We start from the raw sequence: 16,461 nt of genomic DNA on the forward strand, positions 1-16,461 counted from the left end.
CACAGCAGCCAACCTCCATTAAACAATACTGTTTTCCTAAAGTACTACCAAAAAAGTTCACATTGTACTTTTGGAACAGGGTGGCAGGCAGAATCCTCTGGGGAGAAGTCCTGAACCTCCGTCCTCAGACCCAAACATTAAGGCCCAATGCCAAGATCACTTAGTCCTAGCCCGTCATCTGTACTGCAAGGTCACACCATACCCCATTCTCGCCCCCGATAAGGTGGACCTCATCCACCACGAAGAGGTTGATGTTCTGCACGTTCTTCCGCTGCTTCCATCGCCGGGAAAGTATGTCCCACTTCTCAGGGGTGCTGATGATGATGTTGCCTTTGCCCAGCAGCTTCAGGTCTGTGCTGGTCTCTCCCGTCAGGAGCACCACCTTCTTATTGAGCCTGTCCTGGAACTTCTCATACCAGTCCATGTACACCTGGCAGGCAGAGGAGTGAGACAGAACAACATCAGGTCATGCCAGGCCTCTTTCACTTATGTGAGGAAAACCTGAGATGCCAAACAGGGAGACCTGTTGACCTGCAAATCTCAAGCTACATTCTAATCCCACAGAAGCCTTTATGTGATGGAGCAGCTTTTTATTTTTTTCTTGAGACGAAGTCTCGCTCTTGTTATCCAGGCTGGAGTGCAGTGGTATGATCTTGGCTCACTGTAACTTCCACCTCCTGGGTTCAAGTGATTCTCCTGCCTCAGCCTCCTGAGTAGATGAGATTACAGGCACCCACCACCATGCCTGGCTAATTTTTGTATTTTTAGTAGGGATGAGGTTTTACCATTTTGGCCAGGCTGGTCTCAAACTCCTGACCTCAGGCAATCCACCTCCCTTACAGGGATGAGCCTCCACGGTGGCTTGAATACACAAACTGGGAAATGACCCTGCAAATTTCAGGGCTTAGAAAGCCTTTACATAGAATCACAGATAAAATGCTGCTGGGTAAATTCACATGACACAGCACCACATCGCACCTGCTCTGCCAGGGCCTCCATGGGGGTGATGTACACACAGCGCCCCTCCGAGCTCTGCAACAGCATCCGCAGGATAGCAAACTCTGCACAAATGGTCTTCCCGCTGCCCGTGGGGGCCCCCACAAACACGTTGTCATCACTGTTGTACACAGTGTTAAACACTGGAAACCAACAGAAAGAAGCAGTGTGAGTGTCAAGAGAGAAGAGACAGATTGGAACATGGACCACTTGTCAAAGCAAAGGACAACATAAGAAATGAAGTCAGTGAGCTGTGGAGTGTAGAGGAGGAATTGCATCTGAGCCTCTAACTCCAGGCTGGCCTGCTGTATCCCCCTCACCTGCTCCCACTTAGGTAAAGGGGAAGAGGCCAAGATCAAGAGCCCAGGACCCCTGGAGACACATGGGATGACAACTAAAGCAAAGCAAAAGAAGCCACATATCCTTCTTTGCTTCTCAGGGACTAGGATGCGGGACAGAAAGGAACTGGATCCCTTTCTCTGCCCCTTCAATACTCTCCTGCATTTCCTGGAAGTAGCCTAATGTAGAAAGTAAGAGCCTTAGCCCTGTCATCAAGACTGGATAAAAATCCAAGTTCTACTATTTATCAGTTGACTCAACTGGGGCACCCTCTATGCCTCAGTTCCTTATCTATAAAATGGAACACTAGCCAGGTGCGGTGGCTCGCGCCTGTAATCCCAGCACTTTAGGAGGCTGAGGCGGGTGGATCACCTGAGGTCAGGAATTCGAGACCAGCCTGGCCAACATGGTGAAACCCCGTCTCTACTAAAAGTACATAAATTAGCTGGGCGTGGCAGTAGGCACCTACAATCCCAGCTACTTGGGAGGCTGAGGCAGGAGAATTTCTTGAACCCAGGAGGCGGAGGTTGCAGTGAGCCAAGACCATGCCACTATACTCTAGCCTGGGAAAGAGGAAGACTCCGTCTCACACACACACACACAAAATGGAACACTAATGGCGGTCTCTCAAATAATGACTCCCTTTAGGCTTGGTGGGGGGAATAAAAGAGAAAACACTGGTGATGAACTCAGCTAAAAACTGAGAACACAGCGCCTGCTCTATGAATGTTCCCGTTATTTATCATGATGCGAGGGAGGAGGCCTCAGTGCCACCCCATGGTTCCGGTTCAATACTTGAGCATCAGGGGCAGGCCTCTAAGCCTCCTGTGCCCAAGAAATGACCATGCCATGTAAGGCCTTACTCTACTGCCCCTCCATAGTGACAAATGCAGAGCAGCAAGGCAACCAAGGGCTTCTGACAAAGGAAAAAGTCCTGGTGGGCCCCAGTGGTCACACTGAGTTGCCTGCAGCCCTACCAAGTGCCTGAGGATCCCCACTCCCCTGCGTGCCACAGAACACATCTGTCTCCCAATGACTTCAAAAGCCTCCAGAGGAGGGATGGAAATACTCACCCTGGGTCTGGATGGGATTGAAGAAAGGAAATTTATCTTGGTAAAGACTCTCAAAGGCACTGTTTCTCAGAGCAGATACAGGCAAGGGCTGCAGGTCCAAAAGTTCAGTTGGAGGTGGGTACTTCTCTGGCAGGATCAAGTGCCGGAAAGAGACAGGCAGCTGCGTCTCACAAGCTGCCAGAAAAGAAACAGGAAGGATGTAAGCACTGTTCTCTTTACCTAAGTGGCCTCTAGATCCCCTCCATGAACACTGGCAACCTAGGCAGCGTATGTATCACTCTGTCCCCGGCAAAGGCAATCCCAGAAGACCAGGACAAATTGCAAGACATTCCACTGTTCTTGGAGGGACTGTTCCTGGGGACTCTGGAGAGGAGACACTCACAGAGCCAGCGGTCAGACACCACTCGGATGAAGTACTGAGGGGGCAGCGGTTCAAACACAGGCACGAAGAACGTGATGAGGTGCTCGTCCTGGGCATACTTGGCCTTGAGGAGAAAATATTCATGGTGCAGAATCACCTCGCTGTCCACATCCTCCACCAGAATCCAGAAAGCCTCTGATGATCCATGCACCTGCCAACAGGAGCACAGGTAAAAGGAATGTGAGACAACATAGACCGAGCACCTCCAGTCCAGCTCCTCTGCCACCAACATAGACTTGGTGCCTCCAATTCAGCTCCTCTGCCTTGCAAAGCCTCACCTTTTCATCCCACTGGAAGTCTGGCGTGATGGTCAGCTCTACCTTCAGGGTGGAGCGTGTGATTGGCTGCAGGTGAACCGACAACTCCAACTTGGGAAAAAGATGGACATATTTGTGGATGGTCTTCCCCATCTTCGGCATGCGGATAAGCTCCCCTATGGGGAAATAAGAGTACTGAGGCTGCAGCCCAGCCTGCCTACTATACTGCACACTGGGCCTGAGGGGACACTGTGGGAAAGGGATAGTCTTCCCTTTACTGTCAGTGGAGTGCAGGATTCCAAGTCCCCAGTCCAAGGGCCAGCCTGTACTTCAGTGGAACTTGAGAACTGAACACAGGATACTAATGCAGAAGGCCTAGGAACTCAAAGACTACAAACTGAACAAAGGATACTAATGCAGAAGGCCTAGAAACTGGAAGACTACGTAGGCCGACTGGGAAAGACCCCAGGCAGTGAGGACAAGGGCGAGAGCTTCCCACACACCGATCTCATTATGATTCAGGTCGTATAGACGCTCAAAGGGGAAATTCTTCTTCTCAATCTTCTTCACTACTTCCTCAGGGAGTTTCCGGAACTGGCGCAGAGGACACATGGACTGCCACCTATCCAGGAAAGAGGCAAAGCTGTTGGTCCCTTCTGCAGGGATGCAACAAACTGCCCACATCATGGCTCCAATAGTTCAGCAGTGACCACACAAGACAGTCATTAAAGGTGGACGTTGACACCGTGCCAGCCCTGGCCTCCACCTTTCTCATACTCCCCAGCCCTACCACAGAGGGCCTTACTTCTTCTCAATGTGCACCCAGGTTCAGGTCATATTTCAGATGTCAGGTCTGGAAATCAGATGCACCCTGAGGCTTTCCCAAAACACCCTTGGGTTGGGGACTCACTCATGGTGACCAACATCCAGCTCACTGGGCCCTTACATGCGTTTGTCGATCATCTTGCAGAGGTTCAGGGTCTTGTCTGTAAGCTGTGCCCAACCTCGGTTCAGGACAATTTCAAAGATTGCTCGCATTAACCGGCCAGCCGACTAGGAAAAGAAACAGCATTCCCACTGCTAAGTCTTGACTATCCCCAGGCCTCATTAGCCACTCTACACATGGTTTCATTACTCCAGCTCTGATGCAATGACCCACCCCAACTTGAAGGCAAATCCCCTCTGTTTTTACACCTTTCTCCCTTCCATATAGTAGATGCTTACCAAATGGGGAACAATTAGAAAAGTGCTGCTCAAGGTCACTGCACCACATTTTAACCTAACATTCACTGCATGATTTTAGAGCTTTTGACTCATTTAGCATTTAGAGTTCTACGAAGAGTTAAGGGTTACCAGTAACCTGTTCTTAGAGGTAAAGATGAAGAGCAGCTAATAAAACCCTGTGCCATTTCTGGAATTTATGAGTTCTGCAGCCACAATGGGAAATCACTTCTCTGTTGAGAAGGAGACACTGTGTCCCGTGGCTCTTCCTGTCTCTCTGAGGGCCTGTGGAGTCTCAAAGCATTCCCTCTTAAGGCCTTACCTTTCTCATGTGCTCAAGATGGGTACTACAGAGTGGCTGTACCACACATGCACCAACCAACCAACTACCAAGAACAGAACTAAGCATTCCTCCCATCTCACTAGGGTCAGGCCTCCTTTCCCCAGGATGCATACAGCACACAGGGATTGAACTGTTCAGGCCCCTTCTCACAGCTCCCATACAACTCTGCCCTCACCTGTGTGACATATACCATGTCGGCCATCAGTGCAAAGCCCTCCAATTTCAGCTGCGAGATGAAGGCTTGTAGAAGAACATTGATCTGGAAAGAAGCAAAATCATCCAGCAGGAGACCAATCACTGAACAGTACAAGAAAGGGAAGTACATTTCTGCTCTGAGCATTCATGCCAGGTGAGATCTTCTATAGCTCTTGACTTACAAATACTAAATAATTGTTATTTCATATAAAAAGAACATGTAAGAAAGCTGCAAAAACTAGGAGAACTGAGGAGGGTATCACACATGAACTCAAATTCGAGGTTCATCTTTTAGAAGATTATGAAAACTATATAATCTTCATCCTGATCAAAGCAAAAAGAGGAGCTCACCTTTGCGCTGGGTTCCTCGATGCTCTCCTTTACCGGGATAGGCACCCTCTCTAGCAACTTCTGCAGCTCTAGCTTCTCCTCCTGCCACAAGGAGGAAAACGTCAAGGGAAAGTCCAGAGGCCGAGGAGGGAAACCATTCAGTGACTTGGTGAGCACCAACTCCCCGCCCCCAACACGCTGCATAGGCTCACCTCTCTCACAGTGATGTTTTTGAACTCAGAGGACAATGAGAAGACTCTGAAAAGCTCAATCTCACTGAGGGTGGGCTTCAGCAGCTGGTTGTAGGTCTGCACTGTATCATTGGTGATGTAGTAGTGGCTGGCTATACGGCCCAGTTCTGTCACCTGGAGAGAAGGTAGACTCAATCCAGTACTGACTATTAATGAGCTCCAACCTCTAACTGTGGACCATAAGTTATTGTCCTATAGGTTTTTTGTGCAGTTTTTTTGTAAAGTATGTAACTCAATGTCCTGTAAGTTATTGACCTTACAGGACAATTAGATGAATTCACAGCAGTACAAATGCCAGGCCCAGGCACATGAAAAAAAATGGCACAATAAGCTGACCCATAGTGTCTGCACAGACAAGACAGCTAAATTATCCACCCCAAGTTATGGGGAAAGCTACCCATTTTTCCGCTGTTCTAGGCAACAAGCGATTAGATAGGCAGTACTCACTTCTATCTAAGAGCAATCTGACATATTTTCTCCTGGGTTGACTTTTGCCGAGACCTTTGCCTCAAAACCCTCACCCACCACACACCTGGAAGTTGCCTGTCTTCTTGTCATACTTGACCAGATTGTTCTTGTCCAGCATCAGAGCAGCCGTGTGAACCAAATCTAGTCGGCGCTGGTCCAGTAGGGGATCTCCCTTGAGGTCATCATGAGAGATGCCATAGAGGGTTGGGGATCGCAGCATTCGGATATACAGGTAGGCATAGCCTAGCCAGTTCACTGCATCCTACAAGACACAGTTCATGGTTCTTAGCATGGAGAAACTCTTGATGTCCAAATGAAAGGCTTCCATTAATTGCTTAGAAATTACTTCCCAACTACAAGGATGCATATTATATCATGTTCTGAATGGTTTTAACATTTCATTACTAAAAAGATCTAAGCGTCTTCTAAGTTGTTAGCAATAAGGGAAACTATCTGCCAGACCCAAGATGTGGGTGCAAGGATGGAGGGCTTTGGATGCTGCTGGCCCATAGCACAATAGGGACCGACCCACTCCTGGTGCCTTGGTGTCTGCAGGGAAGGCACAAAGTGCCTTGGGCAGAGCCCTCCCCTACCTTGGCATTCTGGACATTCCCCAGCACAATTTCTGCGTTGAGCATGTCAGGAAGCTTTGAAACCATCTGGCTTTCAATAGGAAGTTGTTGATTGAGGAGGGACAGGTAGTACTGTAGCTCCCCATGAGATGTGATGAGTATGCCTTCGCCCTTGGTGTCATACTGGGGACGTCCAGCACGTCCCAGCATCTAGACCAGAAACAGCAAACCAAGAATACTATGGCAAGAGAATATCTGATTTTGATCCAGGGATCTACATTACAGAACTAGGCCTCTAATCTACCAGCTTTCCAGCATCCTTGCATTTCAGGCAAGGATACTGATCCCCACTGAGAGTCAACTCAAAGGCTCTATACCTGCAGAATGTCCAGTGCTCCCAGTTCTGTCCAACGCCCCTTCTCTGGACTGTATACTTGGGTGCCTTTGATGATGACTGTATGTGCAGGGAGATTCACACCCCAAGCTAGAGTTGCTGTGGAAACTAAAACCTACAGAGGCAAAACAAGGTAATGAGGAAAACAGACGTCACCACCAGGGGGTTAATATCCCTGACTTCTCTAGGCAATCGGCCTCAGAGCTTCTATCAGGACTAGCTGGGGGAGAGCAGGGGCCCCAGTACTTGTTAATGTGCCACCAGAATAAAGAGGAAAGGTTTCCTTGGGTTCCTCATCTATTCAGGAATGAACATTTCAGGGTTCCAGAGGCACAAGAGCAGACTAAACAACCTTAAAGTTACTAGAAAAGGTAAAACAGGCTATCTGGAAAGAGGGAACAACAAGGCCATGCACGTCCCCATGAGGCACTGTTTAAAGCTATCTGAAGTCACCAAAGTGCTTGCTTTACTGTGCTCCTCAGACTGTCCTAAACTCACTCATCTTCTCTCACGTAGGTGTGAAGAGTTGGGAGAGTGGCATAAGGTTCTATTGATTGTATCCACAACCCTCTGACCTGGGCTAGCTGGGCCAGACACAATAAAGTACCAGGAACAAACATGGCACAACCTTTTACATTGCCGGTCTTCTGAAGTATGTCTCACCTGCTCCTCCAAAAGCTTTGCCTCCCACTCACCTGAATATGTTTATCAGCAAAAAGATCCTCCACAAGTGTTCGGTCAACCCTGGTCATGCCTGCATGATGAATAGCAAAGCCATAAGGCAGAAGATCCTTCAGCTCTAGGTTCTGTGGAAGAAAGAACAGGGGATGAGGTGAGCCTTCTTGTAGGACTTATCAAGGACTAAGGAAATCTCCTGTGAGACCCTGCCCCCCTCTTTTTTTGTTTTTTTGAGACGGAGTTTCGCTCATTACCCAGGCTGGAGTGCAATGGCGCGATCTCAGCTCACCGCAACCTCCTCCTTCTGGATTCAGGCAATTCTCCTGCCTCAGCCTCCTCAGTAGCTGGGATTACAGGCATATGCCGCCATGCCCAGCTAATTTTTTTTTTGTATTGTTAGTAGAGATGGCGTTTCACCATGTTGACCAGGATGGTCTCGATCTCTTGACCTCGTGATCCACCCACCTTGGCCTCCCAAAGTGCTGGGACCACAGGTGTGAGCCACCGCACCTGGCCCACCCTGCCCCTTAACTAATCCACATAACCACATCCAGACAATCGACCTTAACCCATGGCAAACAACAGCATCACAGTGCAGTCCTAAAGGAGCTATCTGGGGCCTCTGATGGACACAGCTGCCGGTAGGAATGAAGAAACTCAGCCCACCCCTCCTCACCTTGCACTGCTCAGCTTCTGTTCGCAGGACTTCGGTGGAGGCTGAGCCCTCCCTCAGGAATAGACCCAGAGTGTCCTTCTCTAGGCACATGTCCCGGATGGCCCTGGCCGTCTTTCCAGTCTCCTTCCGGGAGTGGACAAACACCAGCACCTGAGGAGAAGCCACAGTTGACCACAGTCACGAGATACTCAGGGCATCTGTGGCAGTAAGCAGAGGCTGCACCATCGCCACCAGAAGCCAAGGTCCTAGAGAGGAGCAAGGGCAGGAATGTATGCAGGCTCAGGGGAAGCCTAAACAGGGCTGGAAAGGCTCTAAGGGAATGCACCCACCAAGTTAACAGTCCTGGAGCTGGGAAATTAAACTAACTCCAACACCTTATCTTGAACAGCAAGTTTAAACAGACTATGCAAATTCAGGCCTCTCAACTCAGAATTTATGTTTAAGCACCTAAGCTCTGAACTTATAAGTCAAAGATGAATGAAAATGTGTCTGCAAAATAACAGCTAAAATATTATATTATTTATAAAAGGACTTAGAAAATAAGTCTTACAATGGTTTAAGAAATGAAATCTTCCTTGATTTCCTACACCATTAGTACCAAGAAAAGATCTGTCTTTTCATATAAATTCATGTGCTTCTTTTCATCAGACAAAAAGACATACAACACCCGTCACTTTTCCTTATTTTTTGTCTTAGTTAACATTGCTCAACTCAACTTTCAATTTGAAAATTCTATCACACTGTCTAGTAAAATGCCCTCTTCTAGTTTTTTGTTTTCCTCTTAGTTTTATTGTCTTGTATTTTTAATGTAAGCTACCCTAAGTCTTTTATGTAAGGATCCTGTATAACGTGAACAGACAGAACGATTATCGGGAACTGGGGGTTGCTTGTGGAGGTTGTGGGGGTGTTAATTCTCAATCCAACCTCTCTAATGGCTGTGGGACTCTTCAGGTTATCTACTTCATCTGCATTGAGTTTTGGTAGATAACTGGTAGTTGTTGGAGAACTGGTCCATTTCTTCTGAATTTTTAAAGTAATGAGCATAAAATTGCTTATAGTATTCCCCTATTATCCTTTCAATGGCTATAGGTTCTATAGTAATATCTCATTTCATAACTGATATTAGTGATTTATGTTGTGTCTTATCTCTTTTAATTTCTGTCAATCTTGCCAAATTATTGGTAAATCAAACATTCAAAAGAATAGAATTCAAGAGTAACAACAAATCACGGGCAAACCTGATTTTTTCCAGCATGTTCCATGATTTTCTCATAGACGATTTCATTCATGATCTGGAAACGCTTGATAGCCTTTTTCTCTGTGATACCCACATACGTCTGTTCCAGAGGCACTGGACGGAAGCTAGAAGTTCAACAGTTAGACAAATGAGGCTTCTGGCAGAAAATACTGAGGGAATAAACAGTCCTTTTCATTGCCCCAAAAGCAACATTTCTCCTTTTTGATTTCCCTTGGAAAAGGGGAAAGAGAGCAGGATGATCACCTTGGCAGAACTTCTCCCAGTCTTTTCTCATACCTGTTGTCAAAGTAGAAGAGACCCTTGGCAGGGTCAACACGTAGAAAGGTGGCCACATCTTCATAGTTGGGTAGGGTGGCACTGAGACCAATGAGTCGGACATCCTCTTGGGTCATCTCAATGTTTCGGATGGCCCTGGCCACCAAAGCTTCTAAGACAGGACCTCTGTCATCATGGAGAAGATGGATCTCATCCTATGGAATTGGAGGACACCAATTACCTCTAGCACTAGAGATACATCACCCATTTTCCTGAAATTGTCCCATACTATAGGCACTGGAGGACACCAATTACCTCTAGCACTAGAGATACATCACCCATTTTCCTGGAACTGTCCCATACTGTAGGCATATAACGTAATATGCCTAAGAAAAAAGACAAGGGATCCCAAGCCAGAAACACCCAAAGGATGGAGACAATATTATCATGAAATACTCCAGAAAGTAACAGACTCTGAACATGAGTTGCTTTGGTAGAGTTCAGTGAAATAGTTTATAACAAGAAATTCTAAAACTCAGGTAAATGAGTTTATTCTTTTACTTTAAGATACATTTCTTCATGAAAAAGGCTATAAATATGATTTGATCAAATCAAAAGCTTCACTCTGGCAGTTATATTTCCCAAGAACAAAAGCTATCATGCATCAAATAATGAGTTCACATAGTCTAAAGCAGTGCTTCTCAAATTTTATTAAGTATACCAAAGCCAGGGGATGTTGTTAAAATGCAGATTGTATTCAGCAGGTGTGGGGTAAGGCCACAAATCCTGCATTTCTAATAAGCTCCTATTCCATGCTACCACTGCTACAACCCCCACCATGAATCAGGCTTCTAGTAGCAAAGCTCTAAAGTAAGGGCCAGCAAACTTTTTTTTTTTAAAGCCAGATAGTTCTGTCTCAAAAGAAAAAAAATGCTGGGCACAGCGGCTCATGCCTATAATCTTAGCACTTAGGGAGGCTGAGATGGGTGGATTAACTGAGGCCAGGAGTTTGACACCAGCCTGACCAACATGGTGAAACCCCGTCTCTACTAAAAATACAAAAAATGAGCTGGGCATGATAGCGGGCACCTGTAATCCCAGCTACTCGGGAGGCCAAGGCAGGAGGCAGAGGCTGCAATAAGCTGAGATCGGACCATTGCACTCCAGCCAGGGCAACAAGAGCGAAACTCCATCTGAAAAAAATGTCAGATATTCAATATTTCAGGCTTTGGGCCATGCAGCCCCTATTGCAAATATTCACTTCTGCTAATGCAATACAAAAACAGCTGTAAACAATACATAAACAAATGGGTAGAATTCCAGAACACTAAAAACCAACATGTGAAGCTCCTTTCTTGCTTTCCCAGACAACTTAAACTACACTCAGACTTAGTCACTAATCTCTGGAAGCTTCTATGTATATGAAATACAATATCCTGATTCCTTACTCATTCCTTCAGAGAATGGATTCTTTTATTTATAAAGCCCTTCATGATGTTGGATATGATGTTTTTTTGTCTATCTGTTTATGTTTGTTTCAAAATATTTCAGACACTGCTTCTCGGCCTTTTGGCTAAGATCAAGTATAGTAAAATATTTCAGACATAAAAAAATATATAAAGAATAACATGGCAAACACAAGCTGACAACAGCTATCATTACAAAGCCTAGTGCCTATAGAAAAGGCACTAAAGAAACATTTCACACAAAAACCCAGCAAACCCTCCATGACTACAACTGGCTTCTACGTTCTATGAGTGCTCCTGACTCACCAGAATGATGAGGCGCACCAGCTGGGTGTAGGTGCGCTCGCCACCCTTGCGGGTGATGATGTCCCACTTCTCAGGGGTGCAGACGATGATCTGAGTGGCGCTGATCTCTTCCTTGCACAGCTGGTGGTCTCCTGTCAGTTCAGCAACAGTGATGCCATAAGTGGCCAGGCGCTACAGAAGGAAAACTACATCAGGAGGAGTGTTTGAAGGGGCCTGGACACCATGCTTTCTGTTTGGGCAGTTGGAGCGTAGGACATTGGGAGCAGGTATCAACCCATTAGGTGCACGAATACAAGGTAAATCAGATCTTATAAGCACGTCTTCCTCAAACAAATCCAAATTTAACTCAGGCAAATAAAGCGGACAGAAGATCTCTGAGGGCCAGGCACAGTTGCTCACACCTATAATATCAGCACTTTCAGAGGCCAACGCAGGCAGATTGCCTGAGTCCAGGAGTTCTAAACCATCCTGGGCAACATGGCGAAATCTCATTTCTACATAAAAATCTAAAAATTAGCCAATGTGTTAGTACATGTTTATAATCCCAGCTACTAGGGAGGCTGAAGTGAGAGGACCACTTGAGCCTGGGAGGTAAAGGCTGCAGTGAGCCACAACTGCGCCACTGCACTCCAGCCTGGGCAAGAGTGAGACCCTGTCTTAAAAAGAAAAAAAAAAAAAAATCTCTGGGAACTCTGTACACAAGAGAAAGAAATGGAAACGTGTAGATAACAAGACCTAGAATAACACCACTAGGTCTATTATCATCCACATCCATGAAATGTTTCATAAATACTTCAATTAACACAAATGATACCAACTACAGAAAATTGCCATGGAGAGGATGAAAGAAAGACACTAATCCTTTTAAGAAATGGCTCAGAACATTCTTACTTCAGAATCTCTGTACCTGGGTTAATTTCTACCTTGGAAATGGGGAGAGAAAAATAAAAAATAAAAACAGTCCCAGGATGCATCCCAGATATTCCCTAACAGAAGCAGCAGTGAGGTCAAGGCCTGTCCACAACACTTTGATAGCTGTGCCCAGCATCCTCTAGAGGAAAGTTCTACTCTCTTACCTTTCCAAAGCTGCCCACCATCTCCTGCACCAAGGAGCGCATGGGGGCAATGTAGATAATCTTGAAGTCATCCACATTTATGGTGCCGTCCATGTTTATGTGTTTGCCGATTTCTCGAAGCATGCACATCAGGGCCACGTTGGTCTTCCCGGCACCCTACAGAAGAGGTCAGGGATGAGAATGCCTATTCACCTGGTTATTCTTACTGCTGTAACATCCATGGGCTTATTTCCCAAGCAGAGAATAGAGCTTGTCCTGGGCACTTTATCCTCCCATTTAACCTCTCTTCCATCAAAGGGTAGAGAATTAGGCGGTGGGTGAGATTAAAAAAACAATCTTGCTACAGAAACTCTAAACCATATTCTATAAGAAAAAAAGCAGGTGGTGTGGCGCTTACAGTAGGAGCACACAGCAGCAGATTCTCATCTGTCTCAAGGGCAGCACGGTAGAGCTTACTCTGGATCCGATTCAGTGTTTTGAAGCCCTCAAACCCAGCCTGGGCATACTTTGGCAGCTTTTCCACTGGAAGCAGTTGCTAGAAGGAAAGAAGTGCCATTGATATCATGTTGGCAGCATCCTTGAGCAGATGTTTTTGTGGGATTGCCAGGATTTTGTTCCCAGGCAATCTCTTTGCATAACTCTCCATTAAAGGTCAGACCAAGGCCGGGCATGGTGGCTCAAGCCTGTAATCCCAGCACTTTGGGAGGCCGAGGCGGATGGATCACAAGGTCAAGAGATTGAGACCATCCTGGTCAACATGGTGAAACCCGGTCTCTACTAAAAATACAAAAAATGAGCTGGGCATGGTGGCGTGTGCCTGTAATCCCAGCTACTCAGTAGGCTGAGGCAGGAGAATTGCCTGAACCCATGAGGCGGAGGTTGTAGTGAGCCAAGATCACACCATTGCACTCCAGCCTGGGTAATGAGAGCGAAACTCCATCTCAAAAAAAAAAAAAAAAAAAGGTCAGACCAGATGTCAATTTTGTCACCCCAGGCTCAAAATCAGAATGGAAAAATTCTGTTGCAGCTTTCAGTCTTGAAATAAACTATATAAGAGACAAGGCTACATTCTGGTCAATGGTTGAAATCCAAACCAGGAAGTGAACTGAAGAAAGCAATGCACTTACTTCTTCTGAGCCAAAGGGCTTGGGCTTCAGGGCAGGCACATGCACTTCTTCATAGCCCTTACGCTGGCGACGGAAGGATCCATCAGGAAGCTGACAGCGTTTATTGGCCATAAAGTGGCTCCCTTGGGTAAAAACCAGGTCCTCCAAGTCCAGAACCTGTCGTGGAGCCAGTGCCTGGGAATGTGAAAGACAAAAATGCAAAGGAGGTGAGCAAGCTGAGCAAGTGAGTTTTCCATCCATCGAGATCTGGGAAATAAATCGCCCTGGATCCTACCTCTCCACCCTGGTCAAGATCCATGGTTTCCAGATCTGTGTCCATTCGAGACTGTCGCACTCGCTCTCTCCGAGACCTTTCCTCCTGTGGTGGAGAAAGATAAAAATCACAGAAACAATTCATCAGTATCATAGATTCTTGTCCTTTTCTGTCCCTGCTTAGCCATACTTGAGTCACAGGTGCTGACTAGTAAGTCTGCAAACAGAAAGACAACGCTTTACCTGGGGACCACCAGAGTGATCAAAGCAAACAAACACATTTAAAGGGACAATGCACAGTAAGATGTTGCCAGAAATAGACATTCTATAATTAAGAATTGAGGCTGCCCCTGAGGGGTAGAAACGTGGGTTCTGTTGAGCAAGCACATGTATTCTGTTACTCTATTTAGTAAACACCACGTGTTTACTGTGTAAATAAACAATAAAGGTCCTCTTGGTGCTGGTGAAAGACAGCAGCAGATCACTGCTCTCACAACCAAACCAACTGAGGATATGCTGATTTTAACGTGTATGTACTGATAAACCCCAAATAATTTAGAAAAATCACTTTTTCAACTTCCACTTTTAATACGAATTTAGCTTCATGCTGCAATCTTCTAGCCACTGTTAGCTGAGAAATCAGACAGATAAACCAACCCAATCCTTACTCGGATCAGATCCTCCTTCTCTGTTTCGTGAAGTTGGTAGAGGAACTTAGACAGCTCTGGGTCAGCTTCCATCTTTCCCATGATCCTTTCCTTTTCAGCTTCACTTTGTGCACTGGCCAGTAAGGTACAGTATAAAACTACCCGCAACAAAAGGAAGAAAGGAACAGTGAGGAGGAAGAAATGCAAAAATCAACCTTCATTCTTAAGGTAGAAGAAGAAAAATAAAAGAAACAAGCACAAAAGCTGTGAAAACAAGAATCTCTGTCTCACATATGCACACATATGTACCTACTCTGCAGGAAGAGCCGATCATATACTCACTCATCATCCTGTGCTGCCGCAGCACTTTAATGAAATCAAAGGTGTTGAAACCAAGCAGCAGTACCAGCTGGTTCTCACACTCCCGATCATCACTGGCCGTCTGCAGAGAGAAGGTAACACCACCATTAAGGACAAAGCCATCTGCCACTTCATACGCTGTCCCCATGTGCTAAGACATAGTAAACATACAACTATTGTTATCTTGGCCATACCTTCAAAATCTCCAGTACTTCATCTGCCTTCTTCTGTGACACGATGGCATCATCATAGAAACGACTGAGCTGCCGCTGTAGCCAAAATGCATCAATATCCCGAGGGTGCAAATCCTTCTTCTTGGAACTCATCAGTTCACCTGAGGCTACGAGCTATATAAGTAAGTAGGCATTTAGCTCACTAAGTCTCTGCCAGCCTCGATCACTTTCCCACCACCCTGCATCCAAGTTCTTCTTGCCACCCTACAAGCCCACCTTCTTTTGAGGACTTTCCAGAAGGAAACACTCTGGAATATTGAGTTCAGAAGCACATCAGACCAAGATTTTATCAACATACATATTTGGGAAGGAAGAAAACCAACTGAAATCTTAAGAAACTCTAGACATTGTTTATTACACGTCAGTCTAGCAAAAGGTGGCTCAATAAATGCAATAGGACCCAAGCATGAAGCAGAAGTACTAACACTCAGAAGTAACCTGGCCTTGCAGCAATAAGAAAGAGCAAATTGAACTTACATTAGCTGAGAGGGTGCAGCGTACAACAGCCTCGTCCCCTTCCATGTCATCATCAGATGCCTCCTCTCGGACCTCCCCGTACACATCTTCATCACCTTCCTGTGGAAATGGCCCCAACTCAACCATGATCTGGAGCTGATTCTGCATCACCACAGAACCTCTCCTTCAAGTTACCCTAAATTAGCTCGATAGTTAGAGAAATGGCTTTGGGGTGAAACCAAGAGCCTACTGGAACCAAGGTCAGCCTTATCCCAGTGGACACACAATAGAATGGCTGCTTGGCACAGACTTATTAGATGCATCTACTTTCTATTTCTTACCTTAGGCTGCTACAATGGCAATCAAATGGATCATAGCCTCTCTCTGACACACACAATCAATACTCAAAACCAGCAAATAACTAACGAGAGAGAAGAGCTCTACAGAGGCATGCCTGGGAAAGCAGATGGTGACTAGGAATGAAGAGACCACACTTAGCCCGCTCACCACTCTATTCACTCATATGCTGCAGTAGGCATATTTGGCACAGTGTCACAGTCAAAGCAGGTACTTCAATAATGAGCACTGTTACATGAATGAACTGCTAAATGCAAAGCAGTTCGGTGCTACTTAAAATCCTCAAATCCTATTAACTACACTGTAGGAAGAGGCCTAGCAATCACCTAATGAAATCGCCTCATTTTATAGAAGGAGAAACTGAGGCAAGACGACCTGCCAAGATATAGGACTAAAATTCAGAAGTCTTGGCTCCTAGTCCAGTGCTTTCCTCTGACTCTCCCTGTGCGATCCC

General features: G+C 46.0%; 1 protein-coding gene across 1 annotated transcript in view; it reads right to left on the minus strand.

Moving 5' to 3' along the window:
• SNRNP200 (small nuclear ribonucleoprotein U5 subunit 200) overlaps window positions 1-16,461 on the minus strand; it is a 32,224-nt gene that overhangs the window by 9,072 nt on the left and 6,691 nt on the right. Inside the window, exons 6-31 of the mRNA XM_054244502.2 lie at window positions 15,672-15,770; window positions 15,156-15,308; window positions 14,944-15,043; window positions 14,623-14,759; window positions 13,977-14,060; window positions 13,703-13,876; window positions 12,973-13,110; window positions 12,576-12,731; window positions 11,500-11,670; window positions 9,749-9,942; window positions 9,453-9,576; window positions 8,215-8,364; window positions 7,556-7,666; window positions 6,844-6,975; window positions 6,488-6,676; window positions 5,959-6,156; window positions 5,388-5,540; window positions 5,197-5,277; window positions 4,826-4,909; window positions 4,033-4,139; window positions 3,590-3,708; window positions 3,108-3,262; window positions 2,791-2,980; window positions 2,409-2,582; window positions 979-1,139; window positions 203-430 (exon numbers count right to left, since the gene is read on the minus strand). Coding sequence (XP_054100477.1) covers window positions 203-430; window positions 979-1,139; window positions 2,409-2,582; window positions 2,791-2,980; window positions 3,108-3,262; window positions 3,590-3,708; window positions 4,033-4,139; window positions 4,826-4,909; window positions 5,197-5,277; window positions 5,388-5,540; window positions 5,959-6,156; window positions 6,488-6,676; window positions 6,844-6,975; window positions 7,556-7,666; window positions 8,215-8,364; window positions 9,453-9,576; window positions 9,749-9,942; window positions 11,500-11,670; window positions 12,576-12,731; window positions 12,973-13,110; window positions 13,703-13,876; window positions 13,977-14,060; window positions 14,623-14,759; window positions 14,944-15,043; window positions 15,156-15,308; window positions 15,672-15,770 — 3,762 coding nt within the window. The remainder of the gene's footprint in view (window positions 1-202; window positions 431-978; window positions 1,140-2,408; window positions 2,583-2,790; window positions 2,981-3,107; window positions 3,263-3,589; window positions 3,709-4,032; window positions 4,140-4,825; window positions 4,910-5,196; window positions 5,278-5,387; window positions 5,541-5,958; window positions 6,157-6,487; window positions 6,677-6,843; window positions 6,976-7,555; window positions 7,667-8,214; window positions 8,365-9,452; window positions 9,577-9,748; window positions 9,943-11,499; window positions 11,671-12,575; window positions 12,732-12,972; window positions 13,111-13,702; window positions 13,877-13,976; window positions 14,061-14,622; window positions 14,760-14,943; window positions 15,044-15,155; window positions 15,309-15,671; window positions 15,771-16,461) is intronic.

The sequence above is a fragment of the Callithrix jacchus genome, chromosome 14 (genome assembly GCF_049354715.1).
Source record: "Callithrix jacchus isolate 240 chromosome 14, calJac240_pri, whole genome shotgun sequence".
Lineage (NCBI taxonomy): Eukaryota > Metazoa > Chordata > Mammalia > Primates > Cebidae > Callithrix > Callithrix jacchus.